General features: G+C 48.4%; 1 protein-coding gene across 4 annotated transcripts; it reads left to right on the top strand.

Annotated features, from left to right (window-relative positions):
- The first annotated feature begins 1269 nt into the window (after positions 1 to 1269).
- Positions 1270 to 20056, top strand: Thnsl2 (threonine synthase like 2). Of its 4 annotated transcripts, none has more exons than XM_052721075.1 (9): positions 1270 to 1398; positions 4332 to 4566; positions 6753 to 6947; positions 8511 to 8663; positions 12973 to 13203; positions 15445 to 15593; positions 15695 to 15820; positions 19061 to 19212; positions 19557 to 20056. In XM_052721075.1, the coding sequence occupies exons 2-9, from the start codon at positions 4344 to 4346 to the stop codon at positions 19783 to 19785; spliced, it is 1458 nt and encodes a 485-aa protein (XP_052577035.1). In that variant the 5' UTR covers positions 1270 to 1398; positions 4332 to 4343; the 3' UTR covers positions 19786 to 20056. The 4 variants fall into 4 exon arrangements, with proteins under 4 accessions (XP_052577035.1, XP_052577036.1, XP_052577037.1 ...); XM_052721077.1 differs by having other exon boundaries at positions 1274 to 1398; positions 4420 to 4566; XM_052721076.1 differs by lacking the exon at positions 4332 to 4566.
- Positions 20057 to 20546: the final 490 nt, after the last annotated feature.

Below are 20546 nucleotides of genomic sequence, written 5' to 3'. Positions count from 1 at the left end.
CTGAACGCCCCAGGCACAGCTCCTAATGATTAACTCAGATGTTCCTCCAGCCTTCGACCTCTCTCTGGTGAGCAGTCAAAGCAGGCTTCCCAGAATATTCTGGCTGCCCTCTGACCCCAGGGTGGTGCTGTCCTGGAGGCCTGACCAGCGGGGCAGACAGCCTGGTGGAAGAGCCCTGCGGATGGCATTGCTGTCCTTGGATGCTTGTGAAGACTTCTTAGGGAACACTGTTTTAGGGATGCTGATTTTTATGAGGAAACAGAGACCCCAGGAGGAAGAAGGAGATAGGCCAACACCAGGGGGAGTGTCTATGCTTTACAAGTCCCAGAATCTCCTTGAGACCCAGCTGGGGCAAGGACCAGGCCAAGCCCAGGGCCAAGAGTAAATAAATCTCAGTCTGTACCTGTCTTCAAACAGACGCTACTCAGGAGTGTGAATGTGAATCCAAGGACATTGGGGCATTATTTGTAGGAAAATTTCCCCAAGTTCTTTCTTTTTTCCACTCTGAAAAATAAACTGGAGGCTGGGACTGCAGCTCAGTTGGTAAAGTGCTCTCCTAGAGTGCCCAAAGTTCTGGTTCGATTCCCTGCATACGGGGTTAGTGCCACAGGTCCTCTGATCTCAGCATTCTGAAAATGCAGTCCAAAGATCAGGACTTCAAGGTAATGAAGCTCCATGAAGCGGGTCGGGGGTAGAGAAAAGGAAGGGGAGAGGGAGAGACTGAGTCAGATTTTATCCTAGACTAGATTTATGTCTGATAAAAAGTATTACCCTATTAAGAATTTTTTTTTTTTTAAGCTAAATCGATGCATCCATCTAGTGGATTTTAGCACAGGCCAGAGCCATGAAAGCCAAGGGCCAAAAGGGCCTTCCTTCTTCCCAGGTTGCCCTCTGTTTTCTCATCTAAAAACAAAACAAAGCTTTTAATCTCAGCATTGGGGGTGGGGGGTGGGGGGGGGGAGAGAGAATGGAGACATCATAGCAAGTTCCGGGAGGCCAGAGCTATAGAGAGAGACCCTGTCTCAAAATAAATAAGTAAATAAACAATAAGAATAAAAACAAAGCATAACTTTACCAGCTTTTATTCTACTAAGTCGCAGGGAAGATCTTGAGTAAAAGAAAGTCCAGGGCCTGAGAGGCGCTGGTCAAGAACGAAGGCTAGTAGCTCTCCCCTCTCCTCCACGCCCCCTTCTTCCACCCCTCCTCCACGTCCCTCCTCCACGCCCCCTTCTTCCACCCCTCCTCCACATCCCTCCTCCACGCCCCCCCTTCCGCCCTCGGGAGGATCTCCTCCCCAACCTTGCGCTCAAACTCTCTCGGAACCTCGGGCTCCGGGACAGCAGGGCCGTGCGTGTCGCCCACTCGACCCGGGTAGCCAGGCAGCTCGGCGGCCCCACGGTAACGTCCCCCGCGCTCTCCGCGGTGACGTGTCCGAGTCCTGGCTGCTGTCCCAGCCACGGCAGCTCAGCTTGGTTTGCGGGCCGGCGTCTTAACGCCAGCCGGGAGCTTTGGGGTGGCAGCGGGTCGTGCGGGGGAGGATTTTGCGTGTTTTCCGCCTGCAGCCGGGGTTCGGTAGTGCGGGGAGAACCCCGAAACCCAGGGCTGTGAGCTGTGTTCAGAGGCCTCTGCGAACTCGCCCGCGGTTCTAGACTCCACTCCCAGGCCCAGGCCCTGCCTTAAACTCCAACCCCGAGGGTAGCCATCTGCCCCAAGGGTCTCGGAACCATCCCAGACGCGGAATCCCGGCCCAAAGGCGGATATCACTGTTATTATTATTTATCGTGCTTGTTGCCCAGTCTCCATTCTGGAATAAAACCCAGAAAAGTCTCAAGAAATAATTATCACAGTAATGTACTGCGGAGGTCTGAGTCCGGAATCCTCACACAACGGTCTAACGAAAGTACAGCTGATTTTTTTTTTTTTTTTTGAACCATCAGGTGTGTTTCCTGTAGTTGTTAGGCTGGGAACGCTGTCCCTTGACGTGATTGGTCAGAACCGACACAGCCCTTACCCCTGTAAGGAGCTTGGGCCTCTGTGCTAACCGGGTCAGCTTCTTATTGCTCCTAGAGAATTCAGGGACACGAGCTGAGTTCAAGCCAGGCCCTCGCTCTGTTTCTTGTTCATGTCTTTTCTTGAGTTACAGAATCTGGAGCCCACCTCCGTGCCCGGGTACCCTAGGGTCCATTCCACTGAGAACCGGGCTTTGGGGAAATGATCCTTTTAGCTGTTCCTTGTAGCCCGACCTGCTTCTGTCCTGTCCAGCACCTGCAGCCGTTGGTTTGATTGGGGTTTGGGGTAGTACTCGCTTGTAGCATTTCCATTAGTCCGGTCTGATAAAGTTATGCAGCAAGGATTTCAGGCCAGTTTGCATAGGTGCAAACCCTGTCCACAGCATTTCGGCATTTCCCGTGGTTACTGAAGGCATTTCTGAGTCTCTGGCCTTCTGGGATGCTTCTGCCTTCTGAGATGCTTCTGCCTTCTGAGATGCTTCTGCCTTCTGAGATGCTTCTGCCTTCTGAGATGGTGTGCCTGCGTTGGTTATCCACTGCACTGGGCTTTCGGGTTGCCTTGATTTTGTTCTTTGTCATGGACTCCTGTGTGGGGTGACTGTGTATCCCAGATTCCTAAAGTCATTTCCGTTTGTACCTATTGTCCCAGCGTGACAGTATCCACCCCGGTTCTATTTAATAATATTCTTGGTTTCAGGCACGGCTAATGCACATGACTGAGGATAGCTATGAATGAGGCCCAAAACGAAATTGTGATTTTAAAACATTACGTGATTTCATTTATTCGCTTACTCTTGTAACTTGACGTCACCATTCTGGGGCTTGAACTTTGTAGAGAGCAAAGTCATGTTGCGATGGCGAACGTTCGGACTTGCCTGCTAGGTAACTTAGCACACCCCTGTCCCTAAAGTGAATGTACATGTATTGGTAGGCAGCAAGAGTGGCTGGCGCATGGCAGATAATGTAGAACTCAGGATGGACCCACAGGTGTCAGAGACCCTTGACTTCAGGACTAGAGGTGGAGCTCAGTGGCCCGGGGTCCGTCTCCAGGGCCAGGCAGAGGCCAAGGGGAAGGAAAAGGAAAACAGAATTCTATGGGCAGGGTGTAGAAACACCTAAGTGGTATTGAGAGTTATCCATGGTCACATGAACCCCCTAGTTACTGTGGGGCTTTAACATTGAAACCCCTAAATTCTGCTGTGATCTCTGTCTCGGTCTAAGGACCGTAAGGCCCCCTGAATCCATACCAGGAGCCAGAACCAATTAGCCATGGCTAGAGAGTTTCAAAGGCAGTCTATAAGGTCTACTGCTGGCCTTCTAGAATTAGGCTCTGAGGTAGGCCACAGGTTATTGGTAATAATGCCCAATCATCCTGATTTGCCAGAGACTGAGGGTTTCCTGGGACATGGGACTTGCAATTTTAAAAAAATATGTATTTTATTTAGTATTCATAATGCTTGGAATATGTTTTGATCAAACATCCCCATTCTTTCCCCTCTGGTTCCTCCCCACCACTTTTCCCTCCCAACTTCATGTGCTCACTCTCTTAAAAAAACAAACAGACAAACAAAACAAACAAATAAGCAAACAAAAAACCCCACTGAGTCCTTTTAGTACATGGGTGTGGGACTATCTACTGGAGCATGGGAAGCCTCTCAGAGCCTGCATCCTTGAAGGAGACAGACTCCCAATTATCCGTTCATCTAGGCTATTTCTATATCCTGGCTATTGTGACTAGAACAATCATGGATGGGCAAGTGTCTTTGCAGAGTCCTTTAAGAATGTGTCCAGAAGTGGTATATCTGGATCATATGGTAGATCCATTTCTAGCTTTTTGAGGAATCACCACACCAATTTCTATAGTGGTTACACAGGTTTGCACTCCCCCAACAGTGAATAAACATCCCCCTTTCCCCACGTCCACAACAGCATTTGCCAATCAGATCTTCTGGTCTTTTCCCTACTAAGAAGCCTGTCAAAAATGGCAGCTAGCTGCTATTGCTATGATGTTTCTCCATGCCAAGGTTTTCTTGGTCACTGGTAAGGGCTATGATTCTCTTTTCCACATGCTCTAGTACCTACACCTCAAGGTAGTGGGCTCAGTGGAATTTCCTGTTTTGATCAGAAGAATCATAATGTACACAAGGACTTGGCAAAGCTGAGATGAGATTCAAATTAGGGCCGCCATAGCCATGTCTGAAATACATATTCCAGTGAGTGGGGGCACAGAGGTTACATCAGAGGACTGTGGATACTCAGCTTCACCCTGTGGGGTGCAGGGAGCTCCAAAGACCAGCTGCCTCTGGGACTCTTCCTCTGCAGGCTTCCCAGATCATGTGGTACACTAGCACCCGGGGAATGGCCCCACGGGTCAACTTTGAGGGGGCCCTCTTCTCTGGCTATGCACCAGATGGGGGCCTCTATGTGCCAGAGGAGTTCCCACAGCTGGACAGAGAGACCCTGCACCACTGGAGCACGCTTTCCTATCGCAGCCTGGTGAAGGAGCTGTGTGCCCTCTTCATTGGCCTGGAGCTCATCCCAAGACAGGACCTAAATGGTGAGGAGACCCCTGCAGCACCCCCGCCCCAGCTCTGCATTGCACACCTCTTCCCTGAGTTATACTCATCACCCAACCACTGGAAAATCCCCAGGTGCCTTTCTCAAACCTTGCAAACTTTTTCCCGATTCTAGAATTTCACAATTAGACTATCCAGGACTCCTCATTCCTCTGTTCCGCCTCCAGTGAGATGAATGACAAAATGCGCCACTGAAAATTGATTATTACTTTTAAAAAATACATCAAAATTATTAAGGATTTTTAAGTCGTCCAGAATTCTTGAGTGTTGATGAATGTCTCTCTCATTCATCCGGACACCTAGATTACTATTTTGTCTTGTTGAGTGTCCTGGGACAGGTTGTCTCAAGCTGTAAAGTGTAATTAATTTTCCTCAAGGATCTCAACTTTAAAAGCAGACTCTAATTCAGTAGGGTGTGTGTGTGTGTATGTCTTAGTTATTTTTCTATGCTGTGGTAAGTCACCATGATCAAGACAACTTATAGAAAAAAGAGTTTATTTGGGACTTACACTTTGGGATGGTTAGAGTCCATGACCATCACGGTAGGGAGCATGACTACAGTCATAGCACTGAAGCAGTAGCTGAGAGCTTACATCTTCATCTACAAGCATGAGGCAGAGAGAGCTAGCTGAGAATGGTATGAGCTTTTGAAACCTCCAAGTCCACCCAGTCCATCCCAGTGACACACCTCCTCCAACAAGGCCACACCTCCTAATCCTTCCCAAACAGTTCCACCAACTGAGGACCAAGCATTCAAACATATGAGTCTGTAGGAACCATTCTCATTTGGATCCTGCCCTTCTATTAAGTGCCTGTTTAGGACTACAGCTGTTGGTTCTCAGGCGACATTTTGAGTGACAAGAATAAAATCCACAGGGTAGTATTTTTAGTCAATATTTTCTGTTGCTGTGATTAAAAACCATGACCAAAGCAATTTGGGGAAGAAAAGGTTTCTTTCAGCATACAACTCTCAGGTCATGCTCTATTACTGAGGGAAGTCATGGGCAGGAAGTCAAGGCAGGAACCTGGAGGTAGGAACTGAAGCAGAAGACATGGAGAAACACTGCTTACTGGCTTGAGCCTCATGGCTTGCTTATCCTTCCTTCTTATACACTCTGAACCACCTGACCAGGGGTAACACCACCCCCAGGGAGCTGGGCTCCTCCCACATCAGTCATTAAACAGGAAAATTCCCACCGATTTGCCTGCAGGCCAATTTGATGGAGGCAGTACCACAGTTGACATTCTCTCTTCCCAGGTGTGTCTAGGTTTGTATCGAGTTGACAAAACCCAACCTGCACAGTAATGGTAGGTTTTTAGTTGGGGAGGAGAAAGGACTACAGTGTTCTGGTGACCAGCAGTGATGGCGTTACCTAGGCAGTGGGTAGACATTTCAAAGTCAGATCAGACCTGTTGACACAGACTCCACATTTTCATAAGATCTTAGGTGTGGTGCACAACAGTTCAGGAAGCTAGGTTCTAAACTGTGGCTAAGTTTGTATGTATATCAGCTATGCCCAGGTCCTGGCACCACAGATGTGAGATTTAGTATTACAAAAATAGACTAACAAAACTTCCATCTTTAGGAAAGAAAATTAGGAGGCTGAAACTGACTTATTTGATTCATGATTTGATCTTCTATTGAAATATGTGCTTATAAAAAGACTCAAATCAGCTGGAGAGATGGTTCAATAATTAAGAACACTGGCTGCTTTTCCAGAGGACCTGGATTCAGTTCCCAGAATCCACATGGTGACTCGTAACCATCTGTAACTCTAGCTCCAGGGGATCTGACTCCCTCTTCTGGCCTCTTCAGGCACTGCACACACATGGTACATATACATACATGTAGCCAAAACACCCATTCACCTAAGATAAATAAAAATAAAATAAAAAGACCCAATGAAGAAGTATGCAAAATGAAAACAAGACATTTTCTAAAGCCAGTTCTAGTCCCTGGGGAATTCTAAAGAGGAATGTATGAGCAGTTTAATACATGTCCCCCCAGATTTTTCTAGACCTATACAATTCTATTCCTAAATATGCCATTTAAGATCAGATTTTCTGGACTTTTTAGCTGGCAATGGTAAATAAACACTTTAAAGAGGCAGAAAGAGAACTTGAAGGGCTAATACCTTCACCTGCTGTTCAATCTCTACCCTCACAGATCTGATTGACCAAGCCTTCAGCAGATTCCGCCACAGAGATGTGGTCCATCTGCGCAGACTGAGGAATGGGCTGAACATACTGGAGCTGTGGCATGGGGTCACATATGCCTTTAAGGACCTGTCGCTGTCCTGCACTGCTCAGTTCCTGCAGTACTTCCTGCAGAAGAGGAAGAAGCATGTCACCATTGTTGTAGGTGGGTGTTGGGAGAAGGCAGGGTCCTTTAGCACCCCAGCTGGGGTGTGCTCATGCACAAGACACCCTTGATTGAAGCCTTTAAGGCTTATGCTATCAGTTCTTCTAGATAAGCAGTTCTCAACCTGTGTGCTCACGACCCCTTTGGGGGTCGAATGACCCTTTCACAGGGGTCACCTAGGACCATGTGAAAACACAGTTTACATTGTGATTCACAACAGTAGCAAAATTACAGCTGAGTCTGAGAGTACAGTTCACACTGCAGGGAAGTGCTCACAGCTGAGTCTGAGAGTACAGTTCACACCACAGGGAAGTGCTCACAGCTGAGTCTGAGAGTACAGTTCACACCACAGGGAAGTGCTCACAGCTGAGCCTGAGAGTAGAGTTCACACCACAGGGAAGTGCTCACAGCTGAGTCTGAGAGTACAGTTCACACCAGAGGGAAGTGCTCACAGCTGAGTCTGAGAGTACAGTTCACACCACAGGGAAGTGCTCACAGCTGAGCCTGAGAGTACAGTTCACACTGCAGGGAAGTGCTCACAGCTGAGTCTGAGAGTACAGTTCACACTGCAGGGAAGTGCTCACAGCTGAGTCTGAGAGTACAGTTCACACCGCAGGGAAGTGCTCACAGCTGAGCCTGAGAGTACAGTTCACACCGCAGGGAAGTGCTCACAGCTGAGTCTGAGAGTAGAGTTCACACCGCAGGGAAGTGCTCACAGCTGAGTCTGAGAGTACAGTTCACACCGCAGGGAAGTGCTCACAGCTGAGTCTGAGAGTACAGTTCACACCGCACACCGCAGGGAAGTGCTCACAGCTGAGTCTGAGAGTACAGTTCACACCGCAGGGAAGTGCTCACAGCTGAGTCTGAGAGTAGAGTTCACACCGCAGGGAAGTGCTCACAGCTGAGCCTGAGAGTACAGTTCACACCACAGGGAAGTGCTCACAGCTGAGTCTGAGAGTGCAGTTCACACTGCAGGGAAGTGCTCACAGCTGAGCCTGAGAGTAGAGTTCACACCGCAGGGAAGTGCTCACAGCTGAGCCTGAGAGTACAGTTCATGTGGTGGGGAAGGCCTGGTGGCAGGAGCCTGGGGCATCTGGTCACATTGTCTCCACAGTCAGGAAGCAGATAGCATGGATGCTCGTGCTCAGCTCGCTTTCTTGGTTTCATTTTGTCCGGGACCACAGCTCACAGAGTGGTGCCACCCATGTTCAGGGTTAGTCTTCTTCCCTTTTCAAACCTTTCTGGAAATGCCCTTATAGACACGTCCAGAGGTGTGTTTTCCCTGGTGACTCTAAACATCAAGTTGACAGGGTTAACTGTCATAGTTCCCTTTGTCAGACTGCTGAAGGCCGCGGATCCTTCTCAGAATATTTTTAGGCGTACAGAATACTCATTGACATCCTGAATTTTTTCGGCATATCCACGGACTCTGGGCTAAGTACTAAGCACCTATCTTTCAAGTACTCGAAAGCCATTGCTGCTGCATTGAACACCAATATTTTAAGGTCAGTTTCATTCATCTATTCCCCTTGTGCTAAAGGGAGGGGTCGGTCTCCTTCCTAGGAACTTCTGGGGACACGGGAAGTGCTGCCATTGAGAGTGTTCAGGGATCCAAGAATATGGACATCATCGTTCTGTTGCCCAAAGGCCATTGCACAAAGATTCAGGAGCTCCAGATGACAACGGTGCTGAAGGAGAATGTCCATGTGTTTGGAGGTAGGTGTGGGACCGTGTGGTCCTGGCCTGCCTGGCTCTTTTCGTCGGTGGGATTAGTCATGTACGGAGGTGCCGCGGCTTAGCTCTGGGCCGGTTCCTGACTTCACGGTTTTCCACACTAGCTGGCATATGGCTTTAGACCTGCACTCACTGTGTTGAACTATTGCAGCTGGTTCAGGTGACTGTCAGTGCTGCCTCTGTGCAGGTCCCCTTGCCAATGTCACGTGCAGGGAGCCCTGCAGAACCATGACTCGAGCTAAGCAACTTGCTCTGTTCCAGTGTTGTGTTTCATCATTGAGAGAATGTGTCAGTGCGTGTGGGTAGTCCATGCCATTCCATAGAGTCCATGCATGTAAGCAGGGCCAAGTATTAAAATAGGAAGCTGCCCTGGGCTGGCTGCTACCGGTTCCATTATAGCTGATTGTATAATGAAGACCTTGGTTTTTACCATGGCAATAGTAGCTTTAGGGGTCTTGGTTGGGGTTTTACACACTCTGGCCATGCAGGCTGGCATGGTTTTTTGATCATTCACTTGATACACAGGAAGTGTTCTATCAGTCAATCAATCAGTCAGCCAATCAGTCAATCAATAAAAGGGGCTAGAGAGATGGCTCAGCGGTTAAGATCACTGACTACTCTTCTAGAGGACAGGGTTCAATTCTCACCACCCACATGGCAACTCACTATCATCTGTAACAGCAGTTCCAGTGAGATCCGATGCCCCCTTCTGGGCATTCTATGCACATGGTAAACAGACATACATGCAGGCAAAACACCCATACACATAAGATAAAATAAATAAAAATAAAATTTCTTCTATAACTTGCCTGGGTCCTGGTATAATCCTGAGTAGTTTGAATGAAAATGGCCCCCATAAGCTTGTATGTTTGAATGCTTGGTCCCCAGTTAGTGGAACTGTTTGGGAAGGACTAGGAGGTATGGCCTTGTTAGAGGAAGTGTGTCACTGGGGGTGGGTTTTGAAGTTTCAAAAGGCCAGGCCAGGTCCAGGTCCAGTCTCTCTCTCTCTCTCTCTCTCTCTCTCTCTCTCTCTCTCTCTCTCTCTCTCTCTCTCTCTCTCTCTCTCTCTCTCTCTCTCTCTCCCCTCCCTCTGCCTTCTGCCTGTGATCAGATGTAAACTCTCAGCCACTGCTCCAGTCCCATGCCTGCTTGCTGGCTACCATGATGATCTAGAACGAATCCTCTGAGAGTGTAAAGAAGCCCTCAGTTAAAGGCTTCCTTTTATAAATTGCCTTGGCCATGGTGTCTCTCCACAACAAAAGAACAGTAACTAAGACAAACCCCATAGAGGATGATTAGATGTTAATATACCAACACTGACAGTGAGTTCAGACACTGGAAAGAAGTCTTACCATAAGAGCAGCATGAATACCCTTTGTCCAGTTGCACAAGTGCAGAGAAAAGGGCCCTCTGCGTTTTTCTTTGGCAAGCACATGTGCATTCCAGTGCAAAGTCTGTGGTTTGGCTAATCCATTGTTGGCAAACTCCTACACATCAGCCTTGGTAATTGCTCATACCTGGCTGCATTTTCCTGTGGTCACTGTGAGACTTTAGTGAACAATGTTTGGGCTCCCACATGCCAAGCTTTCTGGTCATGGCTCTAGGGCTGTCTTTTCCCAGCTAAGCAGAGGATTGATTTTTGTACTACAGTCCTTCTCTCTTGCCTTGTACAGGTACATTGGAGGACTCTTCTGCTGGGGGCTGGAGAACATTGCCCACCTGTGAAATAGTGGAAGGAAGATGTGTGGTTGATGATAAGTGTAGCATGTCATAATTATCGATAGAGCTAAGGTGTTTCTGTTCTGTGCATCAAGGAAATAGTTCTGTAGGCCTTAAAGACATCAAGTTTGTTGATAAGCAGTACTGTTCATGTTCTTTTCCTTCTTCCAAGCTTCTAGTTTGACTGTTAAGAAGATGCATGTAGATTCAGGGGCTAATAGGAAAGATGTGGTTTCCCTTTGTAAGCTCGAAGAGTAGAGCTGGACCACATGGGGCACTGAGTTTAAACTTTATTAATTCATCATCATCATTATTGTGTGTGTGACGAGAAGGATGCACATGACACAGTGACCCCATGAAGGTCAGAGGACAACTTTGTAGAGTCATCTCTTTTTTTTCTACCTTTAAATGGGCACCAGAGATCAAACTCAGGCTGTCATATTTATGTGCCATATATTCTATGCCATTGACTTTACAGGATGTTACAGTTAAGAGAGTGCCTTGAGTCTCAGAAGAGAGTTGGGCTTTGGATTTTTTCAACAGTCTTGAGATTGTGGGGGACTTTTGAAGTTGGACAAAATGCATTTTGCACTGTGATGTGGCTACAGTAAGCCCATGGGGTCCAGGGAGTGGACTGTGGTGGTTTGAGTAAGAATGGTCCCCATAGGCTTACACGTTTGAGTGCTTGGTTCCTAGTTAGTAGAACTGCTTGGCAAAGATTCGGTGTGGCCTTGATAGAGTTGTTCACTCGAGTGGGCTTTGAGGTTTCAGAAGCCCACAGCCATTCCCAATTAGCGCTCTCTTGCTCTCCCTCCCTCCCTCTCTCCCTCCCTCCTTCTCTCCCTCTTGCTTGTGGACAAGGATGTACACTCTCAGCCACTCATCCAGCACCATGCCTGCCCCCCAGTGCTGCAGCCTTAATGGTCACAGACTCTGACCCTCTGAAACTGCAAGCCCCCCAATCCCGTTCTTATACAAGTTGCTTTGGTCACAGTATCTTCTAACAGCAATAGAAAAGTAACAAAGACACACGGCAAGCGTCTTACCCAGCCACTGGTTTATAAAGGTGACAATGTCCATGTACATTGTGTGATTCCTGAGCACCAAGTACTTAGTGGACACTAGATGTTCATTGATTATAGTATATGTGTGTTTTTTAAACCAGAAGTAACAGAAAATCCAGCTCAGACTATCGGAAAGAACAGTTTCCAGCTTTTGTAACTGGGATGTTCAGGGGTGAAGTAGGCTCTCACTTGGTTGATTCTGAGACTCAGCATTACCATCAGGAACCCACAGTCCTAGGCTCCTTCCTCTTGAGGTCACAGTATGGAGACCTGAGGTAACCAAGTCTCCCTTTTCCTGTGGCTCATCCTTAAAAGCGGGGGTGGTTTCTCTAGCACCCCAGTAAATGTCCTTCTGAGTCTTAGTGACCTGAACTTCTCATATATCCATCTTGGACCCAACTCCTGACCCCATGGGCATGCCAGGCACAGATTGGCTTGGCCTTAGCAAAGAAATGGGGCCACTGGATCAGGCTGCTTGGGGTTTACACATGGACTACAGATGGTTCCTCTCTTCATTGCTGCTATACAGTGATGAGGAGACAAGGGTTTATAGCCTGAACGGCTGTCCTGGTACTTCCCCCAGTAACCTTCACACCCACCCACCTTGAGGTATGGATCCAAATGGAGAATTAGATACAGGTGTCAGGTAAGGTGTGGTGAAATATTATTTTAAGGTGTGTTACATTTGTTTATGCTGTGGCATATTTGTTTAATGATGCAAAGATGTGTTGCATTCTTTTATGTTGCATTTGTTTAACTATGTTACTTTGCCTGTCTAAAATACCTGATTGGTTTAGTAAAGAGCTGAATGGCCAATAGCAAGACAAGAGAGGGATAGGCGGGGCCACCAACAACAGTAAGGGTCAGTCTGGTACAATTACTGAGGCAGCTCGATTGGGGTGTTAATATGTTAGACTGGTGGATAATTTACCCAATAATTAGCCACACAAATTAAACCAATGTACACACTCAGCTTCAGGGCCAAGTTCTGCCCAGCATGCTTACCTAGCACATAGAAACAGGGTCAGGACACCCACACTTCACTCACAGGGGAGAAGTGACCATTCCCCCCAGCCCCGATAGAGTTCACATCTTTCAGTTGGGTAACACTCCCTCCTTCTTTCCAGAAGAGTGAAGACATACCCTTTGTGGAACAGTGAAGGCTTGGAATATGAGGGGAATTCTTTTCCCGATAGCCCAGAAGGCTGACATTTTATGTCTTATGTTATAGAATGCAGGAACATTGGAAATGCTTCTGACCACATTTTCTTTTCTCCCAAGTGAGGACAAATACTCAGGGTCACAGGAAAAAGTGACCTGTATTCTATCCCCAAGCAGCTTACACGGAGCCTGGAAAGCCAGGCCAAGCCATGTGAAAGTGAGGGAAGCAAAGGCTGGACCAGATGGGAGAGGATGGGCCCCGCCTGGGAGGGCCTCGGCGGAGCCCAGAGTGACTGCGGGGGGCTTCTCCTGCTCCTGACAACTGCCATCTTCTCTCTCCTTGGCAGTGGAAGGGAACAGTGACGAACTTGATGAGCCCATCAAGGCCGTGTTTGCGGATGTGCCTTTTGTCCAGAGGCACAACCTGATGAGCTTGAACTCCATCAACTGGTCTCGGGTCCTGGTGCAGATGGCACACCACTTCTTCGCTTACTTCCAGTGCGTACCCTCCTTGGACACGCACCCCCTGCCCGCTGTGGAGGTGGTCGTGCCAACAGGGGCTGGGGGTAACCTTGCAGGTGAGGAGACCCTGGGATGCAAATGGACTTTCCAGAAAGTACCTGGTCTTTCAAAAGCTATCTTTTGCCTACAAACGTGGAGCAAAAGAAGGTTGTGTTTTAGTCTAAAGACAACAGAAAACCACATGGGATTCCCTAGATTTCTTCTGACTTGGAGAGGCTGTGGACAGAACTTTCCAGGGTCCTGCAGAGGAGGGAGATTGAGGACTCAACCCTGGGAGTTTCAGCAGCCCAGCCTGTGCTCACTTGCACAGAGGCTAATAGACAGACATCAAAGCTCCACCACCATCATAGCTCAGTGTCCTTTCCCAAAATCTGCACTTTACTCCCAGCTCCACCCACTGCCTACTGAGGGACACCCGCTTGGTGCTGTGGCACACTGTTCTCACTACCCTGGGGCCATGTGAAGCGGAAAGGACTCTGGCCTCAGCAGTCTGGCCCTGGCTCTGCCCTTTACTAGCTGTAAAGGCTGGCTGATCACGTGCTCAGAGCCGCCTGTGGGGAGCAAGTCTGAGTGTTGGGTGCACATGAGCTTTGCACAGAGACAGTGCTGTCCAGCTGCCTGGTACCGAATACTAACAGACGTTCTCAAGCATTAACTATGCACCAGGTGCTGCTGTTCTAAGTGCTTTTCATGAGTTAATGATTTCATGCAACTAGGACAATGCTGTCTCCTGATGTACATGGACAATTGGTTCTAGGACCCCTACAAAATCTGCAGATGTTCAAGTCCCTTATATAATATGGCATGGTGTTTGCATATAATCTATGCACATACACCTGAGTACTTTAAATCACCTCTAGATGATGTGGAATAACATACAATATGTGAATGTTATTTAAATGGCCATTGTTCTTTAAGGGGTATTTGCAAGAAAGAGTTTGAATGTGTTTAATACAGGCGCATTTTTTTTTTCTTGAGAAAGGTTCTCACTATGTAACTCAAGCAGCCCTTGAATTCAGTATAGCTCAGGCTAGCCATGGAAGTCTCCATCCCCCTGCCTCGGTTTCCCAAATGCTGAGATTATAGTGTGTATCACCACACCCTCTTTCGGATAGTTTTGGTTTGTGGTCATTTGAGTCTGTAGATGTGGAAGCCCTGTATCCAGGGTCCGCCTGTACTGTTCTCAGCATTTTAGAATGAGGAACTGGACACAGAGAAGCTAGCTGTCCCCTGTTTCCACAGCTGGTTGGTAGTGAGCCAAGTTGACAGCCAGGGAGGCTGCCATCCTTGCCATCTCTTGAGGAGGCAATGGTGTTGGTGTTTGTGGTAGCTCTGTCTCTGGCCTTGCTTCTCTAGGCACCAGGGATGAATGAGATGACGAAAGCATCGTGGTGGTTGGGAGACTCCTGGGCTTCTTACGGGAAGACAGAGGTGATGGGCTGGCAGCTAGGCGAGGAAGGCTGGCTTCCCCACTACTCAGAGGGTGGTACCCAGTGCTTCCCTTTCATGTCACGCTCAAGCTAGAGATGCCACCTACAGCTGTGCCCTCCACAGCACCTGGTGCAAAATAAAACCTGGGCAATACCCATAGAGGACATTTCCGTCTGGCATTTCTCCTGGGGACCTATTCCACCTTAAGTCTTCGGGCCCTCCTGAGCCTCCACTTTTCCTAATCTCTGAAGGACACTAATGTTTCCATGAGGATCAAGTGACATAAGAGAGTGAGTGGGCTTTACAAAATTAAAGTTGATGTTGGTGAACATCCCCGCCCCCTCCAAAAAGTAAGGGCCTGGAGAGAGAACTCAGTAGGGGACGTGTTTGCCACACAAGTCTGAGTTTGGATCTTCAGGCATGAAACTGGACGTGGTAGCACACATCTGTCATCTCCGTGCTCCCACAGCAAGATGACACAGACAGGAGAAGCCCCGAAGCTGTCACCAGCCTGGTGTGTCAGCGGTGAACAGTTAGACACCCTCCCTAAAGCAAGGTGGAATGCAGAGACCTCAGCTCTGCAGTTTGGGAGGATCCGGGCAAGACATTCGGCCTGTGGTGACCTCATTTCCTCTTTTGAAGTGGGAGGGTTGCCTCACAAAGCTTTATATGTGTGTTTGTCCCTGGTAGGCAGGGCACAGTGACCCTCCTCCTTGTCTCCCTCTCCCCCCTCCTGTGTCTCTGCCCATCCCCTCTCTCTATTCTCATTTTCAAACAGCCCAAAAGCTTGTTTTTATTAAGCTCAATTTAAAAGTAATTCTTTGCCTTTGTCCTAAAATCCTGGTGTCTTCTCATCTTGTCCCAAGCTGGGTGCATTGCTCAGAAGATGGGTCTGCCCATCCGCCTGGTTGTGGCCGTGAACCGCAATGACATCATCCACAGGACTATCCAGAAGGGAGACTTCTCTCTGTGTGAGGTTGTCAAGCCAACCCTGGCATCCGCTATGGACATTCAGGTGGGCCTGTGGGGAGAAGAGCAGGTCTGGCCAGCCGCTGGTGGAGCGGGACTGGGTAAGGGTTGGAATGAGGTGGCCTAGGACCCTGTCTCTCCACTCAGGTTCCCTACAACATGGAGAGGATCTTCTGGCTGCTCTCTGACTCTGACAGCCAGGCAACAAGAGCGCTCATGGAGCAGTTTGAAAGAACCCAAAGTGTGAGCCTCCCCAAGGAACTACATAGCAAGGTTGGTCACTGACCAAAGCCTGGGAGGGGGTGGGGGGGTGGGGGGGGTGTCTGCAGTCTCCAGAGCCAGCAGAGTAATGATCTGAGGGAAGCAAGAAGGCCGTTCAGTTCAACAGGACTCAGTGGACAGTGTTGGCTCAAACGTCTGGAGTCTGACCTCTAGTGGTTTATTTTAGGCATGTTTAAGCACAGCACAGTGTGGTGAACATCATTCTTGCGATGATTAACTCAGTCCCGTGTGCACAACAAAGCATACATAAGTCTCCTTGAGGAACAAAATAAGCTAAATAAATATAGATCAGGTGTGACTACATCAAAACTCTTTGTAAAGTCCATAAAGACCGGTTCTGTAGATTTACTGCTAAGGATCTGGGGGAGGATCCAGTGCTGGAAAAGTCTCTACCACACAGAGCAAAGGTCATGAGGCTAGTAAACACATCCACATCCAGCCTTCTGGGTAGATAGCGGTTATTACATTCCTACCCTTAAAGGAACAGCCCTGTGTGCTTAACATTCTAGGCACCCCTAGTGCTTATCTGTGAGCACAAAGACCTCTGTGCCTCCTACAGCAGCATCCCACGGAGGACAGAAAGGATGCAGCCACAGGACAGAGTTGGGGTTTGGAAGTCTGAACAAGGGAAGGGGAGACCTGGTTTTTTTTTTTTTTTTTAGGTTTTTTCGAGACAGGGTTTCTCTGTGCAGCTTTGCGCCTTTCCTGGATCTCGCTCTCTAGACCAGGCTGGCCTCGAACTCACAAAGATCCGCCTGCCTCTGCCTCCCAAGTGCTGGGATTAAAGGCGTGCGCCACCACCGCCCGGCGAGACCTGGTTTTTTGAGCATCTATGAGCCAGGAACTTTCACAGCTAACACTGATTGAATGAGGAGAGCTGTGAAACACTAAGCTAGTTGTATAGATTCCGCACCTCAGTTTCCCCATCTGTACAGTGAGGATAATAGGAATGCCTGTCTCATAGGGTTGCTGTGAGATTTGGGTCAAAAGAAACATGGGAGGCACTTTACATACTGCTGGAAATACATGGCTCCATACAGCTACTGTTTCTATTTTTATTTATTGTTGTTGTTAATTTCCAATAATAGCAACAACTGTACAACAAGGGCAAAGTCATTCTGTCCTTCCGACATGGACAGAGGCTGTGGCTCTGGCTGACCCTTGTCTCTCTCCTTTGTCCTCCTTGTCTCTGTCTCTTCGCTAGAGGAGGAGAGACTTTATTTAGTTAATGAATAAGTTTCATTGGTTTTAGGGAACGAGTTAGAAAGCGCTGCTTTTATTTGAATGCAGCCTGGTGATAGGTTCTTAGTTTATAGGGTATCTTAATTTCTGCACCTCGTTCCCTGTCAGTGGTCATGCTGGCTCTGTAGCCCCCCTCTGGGTGACTGGAGCAAGCTTCCTTACTGCAGCTCCGATCATCACAAAGTTCTAGAATTGCTTCTTCTAGATTGCACAGCCTGATTTTACCTCAGTGTCCTCCACCTGAGGAGAATCCTTATTTACCAACTTGGCCTTCGCAATTCCTTTTTTTTTTTTTTTTTTTGGTTTTTCGAGACAGGGTTTCTCTGTGTAGCTTTGCGCCTTTCCTGGGACTCACTTGGTAGCCCAGGCTGGCCTCGAACTCACAGAGATCCGCCTGGCTCTGCCTCCCGAGTGCTGGGATTAAAGGCGTGCGCCACCACCGCCCAGCTGGCCTTCGCAATTCCTTTAACAGTCTCTTACATGACATAATTGTCCATGGTTAGTGTCTCTCCTGAAGGGTTCTTCTCAAAAACAGGACACAGTCATCTGGGCCGAGTTATACCCTTGATCTATACTGCTTTTTAAAACAAAAGGTTTTCATTATTTTTATTTAATGTGTATGAGTGTTTGCCTGTGTGTATTTATGTGTACCTTATGCATGCAGTGCCTGTGGAGGCCAGAAGGGGACTCATATCTCCTGGAACGGTAGTTACAGATGGTTGTGAGCCACCATATGGGTGCTGAGAACCAAGCCTGGGTCCTCTACAAGAGCAGCCAGTGCTCTGAATAGCTAAGCCATCTCTCTAGCCCTATGCTGCTCTTGACATAGCCAAACATTAGTTTGTTTGGCCCATGATTTGTGCAGACATCAATATTCCTTCTCCTTATTTCAGTGAGATCCCCATTAAAACTGGAGACATCAGCTGGGTGGTGGTGGCGCACGCCTTTAATCCCAACACTTGGGAGGCAGAGGCAGGCAGATCTCTGTGAGTTCAAGGCCAGCCTGGTCTACAAAGTGAGTTCCAGGACAGCTAGGACTGTTACACAACGAAACCCTGTCTTGGAAAAATTAAAAAAAACAAACAAACAAACAAAAAACCCTGGAGATACCATATCCTCTGTTTCTTCGTTTTTCTCCCTGGCTGTACTCAAAGGATGCTTTATTTCCTGGAAGGGCATCCATCCATCCATCCATCATCCATCCATCCACCACCCATCTATCCATATTATCTATCTGCTATGGTTCAAGAACTATGTTAGGTGCTGGAAATACAAAGAGAAAATACAGCTATCATACTGAGTGATACATCTAAGTGGTAGAGCACATGCTTCATATGCATTAGGCCCTGCAGTCAATCCCCAGAACTGGGAAAAAGAGGAAGAGGAAGAGGAAGAGGAGGAGAAGGAGGAAAAAATATTGTTTGCCATCTCTGACCCTACCCAGGAAATACTCTATCTATATAAACAACCTGTGAACCACTTGGTCTCTGATGCCATTGAGGGTGTTGTTTGTAGGGTGTTTGCCATGTTGTAAGCATGCAGAACATCTTCAGGAAATTATCTGGAAACCAAATGCTCAGGGAGCACTGAGAAGGGAGGCCTCCTCTGCCTTCGAGTACTAGAAGGTTTCCCAGGGGAGGTGCTCCAACACAGGGTGAGAACTGACAGGGCAGTTTTCACACCACAGGTGGTTTGAACACCCATGACTTGTGTTGTATCTGGCTGTAGAACAAGACTGTGAGACAATTTGATTCGTGATCTAAATACATTGAGATGTACCCAAAACTTGTATAAATCCTTCTGCTAAGTTGGCTCAAAACTGTAATTGGCTCAAAACTCAGAAATTGCTTTTACTCTGAGCTGGGTCAGTATTCAGTCTGGAGCATTCATATGAGCTCCTGGCGTTGGTGTGGCTGTGTATATAGCAGGGTTTTAGTCCTCCTATGGTTCACCAATCCCAACATTCACCCCTGTCCCCTGACCCTTCAGCTTTCAGAGGCGGTGACATCTGAGTCAGTGTCTGATGAGGCCATCACCCAGACCATGGGCCGCTGCTGGGAAGAGAACCAGTACCTGCTATGCCCCCATTCAGCCACAGCGGTGAACTACCATTACCAGCAGACTGACAGTGGGCAGTCCAGGTACCAGCAGGGAGGTCTGGGGCACTGAGGGCACCGCTCTTCTCCAAGCAGGGCATGCAAGGCTAAGGATAGTGATGATGGGAGCGTGGTGGGTTCTGTGCCCAAGAACTACAACTGTTTAGAAGAGGAGTGAACTATATCCCAGGTCATGCGGGGAGGTGATGGCTGAGCTGGGTCTTCATTGGGAAGCTTTGTCGGCTTCTTAGACGGGTAAGTTCAAGGTACTAATCATGTCTTTGTCTGTCTCTGCTCTCTGCCCCACCCCCCGCCCCGCCCCTAACCTTTCCCCTGGTCCTTCTTCCTCCATCTTTTCCCTGTTCTCTCCTGTCCTGCCCCATCTTCAGGAGCATCTCCCGGTGCTGCCTGGCCTCTGCCTCTGCAGTCAAATTCCCAGAAGCAGTCCAGGCTGCTGGGCTAACTCCTCAGACTCCTGCAGAGATCCTAGCCCTGGAGCACAAGGAGACCCACTGCCTCCCGATGCGGAGAGGAGATGACTGGATGCAGATGCTGCGGGACACAATTGAGGGCGTGTCCCAGCGCTGGCAAGGTGGTGCTGTGAACTCCTCAGAATAGCCAGGCTGGAACTGGTTTGAACACGCTTGTCCCGGGACTCACTAGGACAAGATGGCTCAGTAGTTAAGAACTCTTGCTGCTCTTCCAGAGGACCCAAGATTAGTTGCCAGCACCCATGTCAGGTGACCCACAACCATGTGTAACTCCAGCTGCAGGAGTTCTGACACTTCTGGCCTCAGTGGGCAATGCACTCTTGTGCACAGATACACATACAGACACGCATACCTATATATAATTTAAAATAATAAAAATAAATCCTTTTTTAAACTTCCTTGTCCCAGCTGGGTGTGTCAGCACATTTAATTCCAGCCTTTAGGAGGAAGAGATAGCAGATCCCTGTGAGCTCTGAACCAGCCTGGTCTACATAGGAAGTTCCAGGGCAGCCAGATCTCCATGGTCAGTTTGTGTCTTTAAATATATATTCTCGTCCCAAGGAGAGTTACCCTTAAGCAACTTGTGTCCCTGCTTCTGGGGAAAGCTGCAGGTGATTCCTGGGGACCTGCTCGCTTGCCTTTATTCTGTGAGGGGAAGAGTGAGCAGCTGGGGTGGAGGGTGGCCGATGTGGAAAGGCTTGGCAGTATCGTTCTTAATATGCAAGTTTCAGGGACGGCACATGATGAGCCTTGGACTTAGGGTCAGCTTCAGCTTGAAGGGGTCGGGATTCCAGACCTGTGACGCGAAGCTGCTCACCTACATGTTGGTCTAGGTCTCATGGTCTCCGGCTCTCTGTTTATTCAGCCACCACACCAAGTTCAGAGCCT

The sequence above is a fragment of the Peromyscus californicus genome, unplaced genomic scaffold (genome assembly GCF_007827085.1).
Source record: "Peromyscus californicus insignis strain IS unplaced genomic scaffold, ASM782708v3 Scaffold_6__1_contigs__length_162567912, whole genome shotgun sequence".
Taxonomy (NCBI): domain Eukaryota; kingdom Metazoa; phylum Chordata; class Mammalia; order Rodentia; family Cricetidae; genus Peromyscus; species Peromyscus californicus.
Note: the sequence above shows the minus strand (reverse complement) of the source record. Positions and strands in the feature narration are given on the sequence as shown.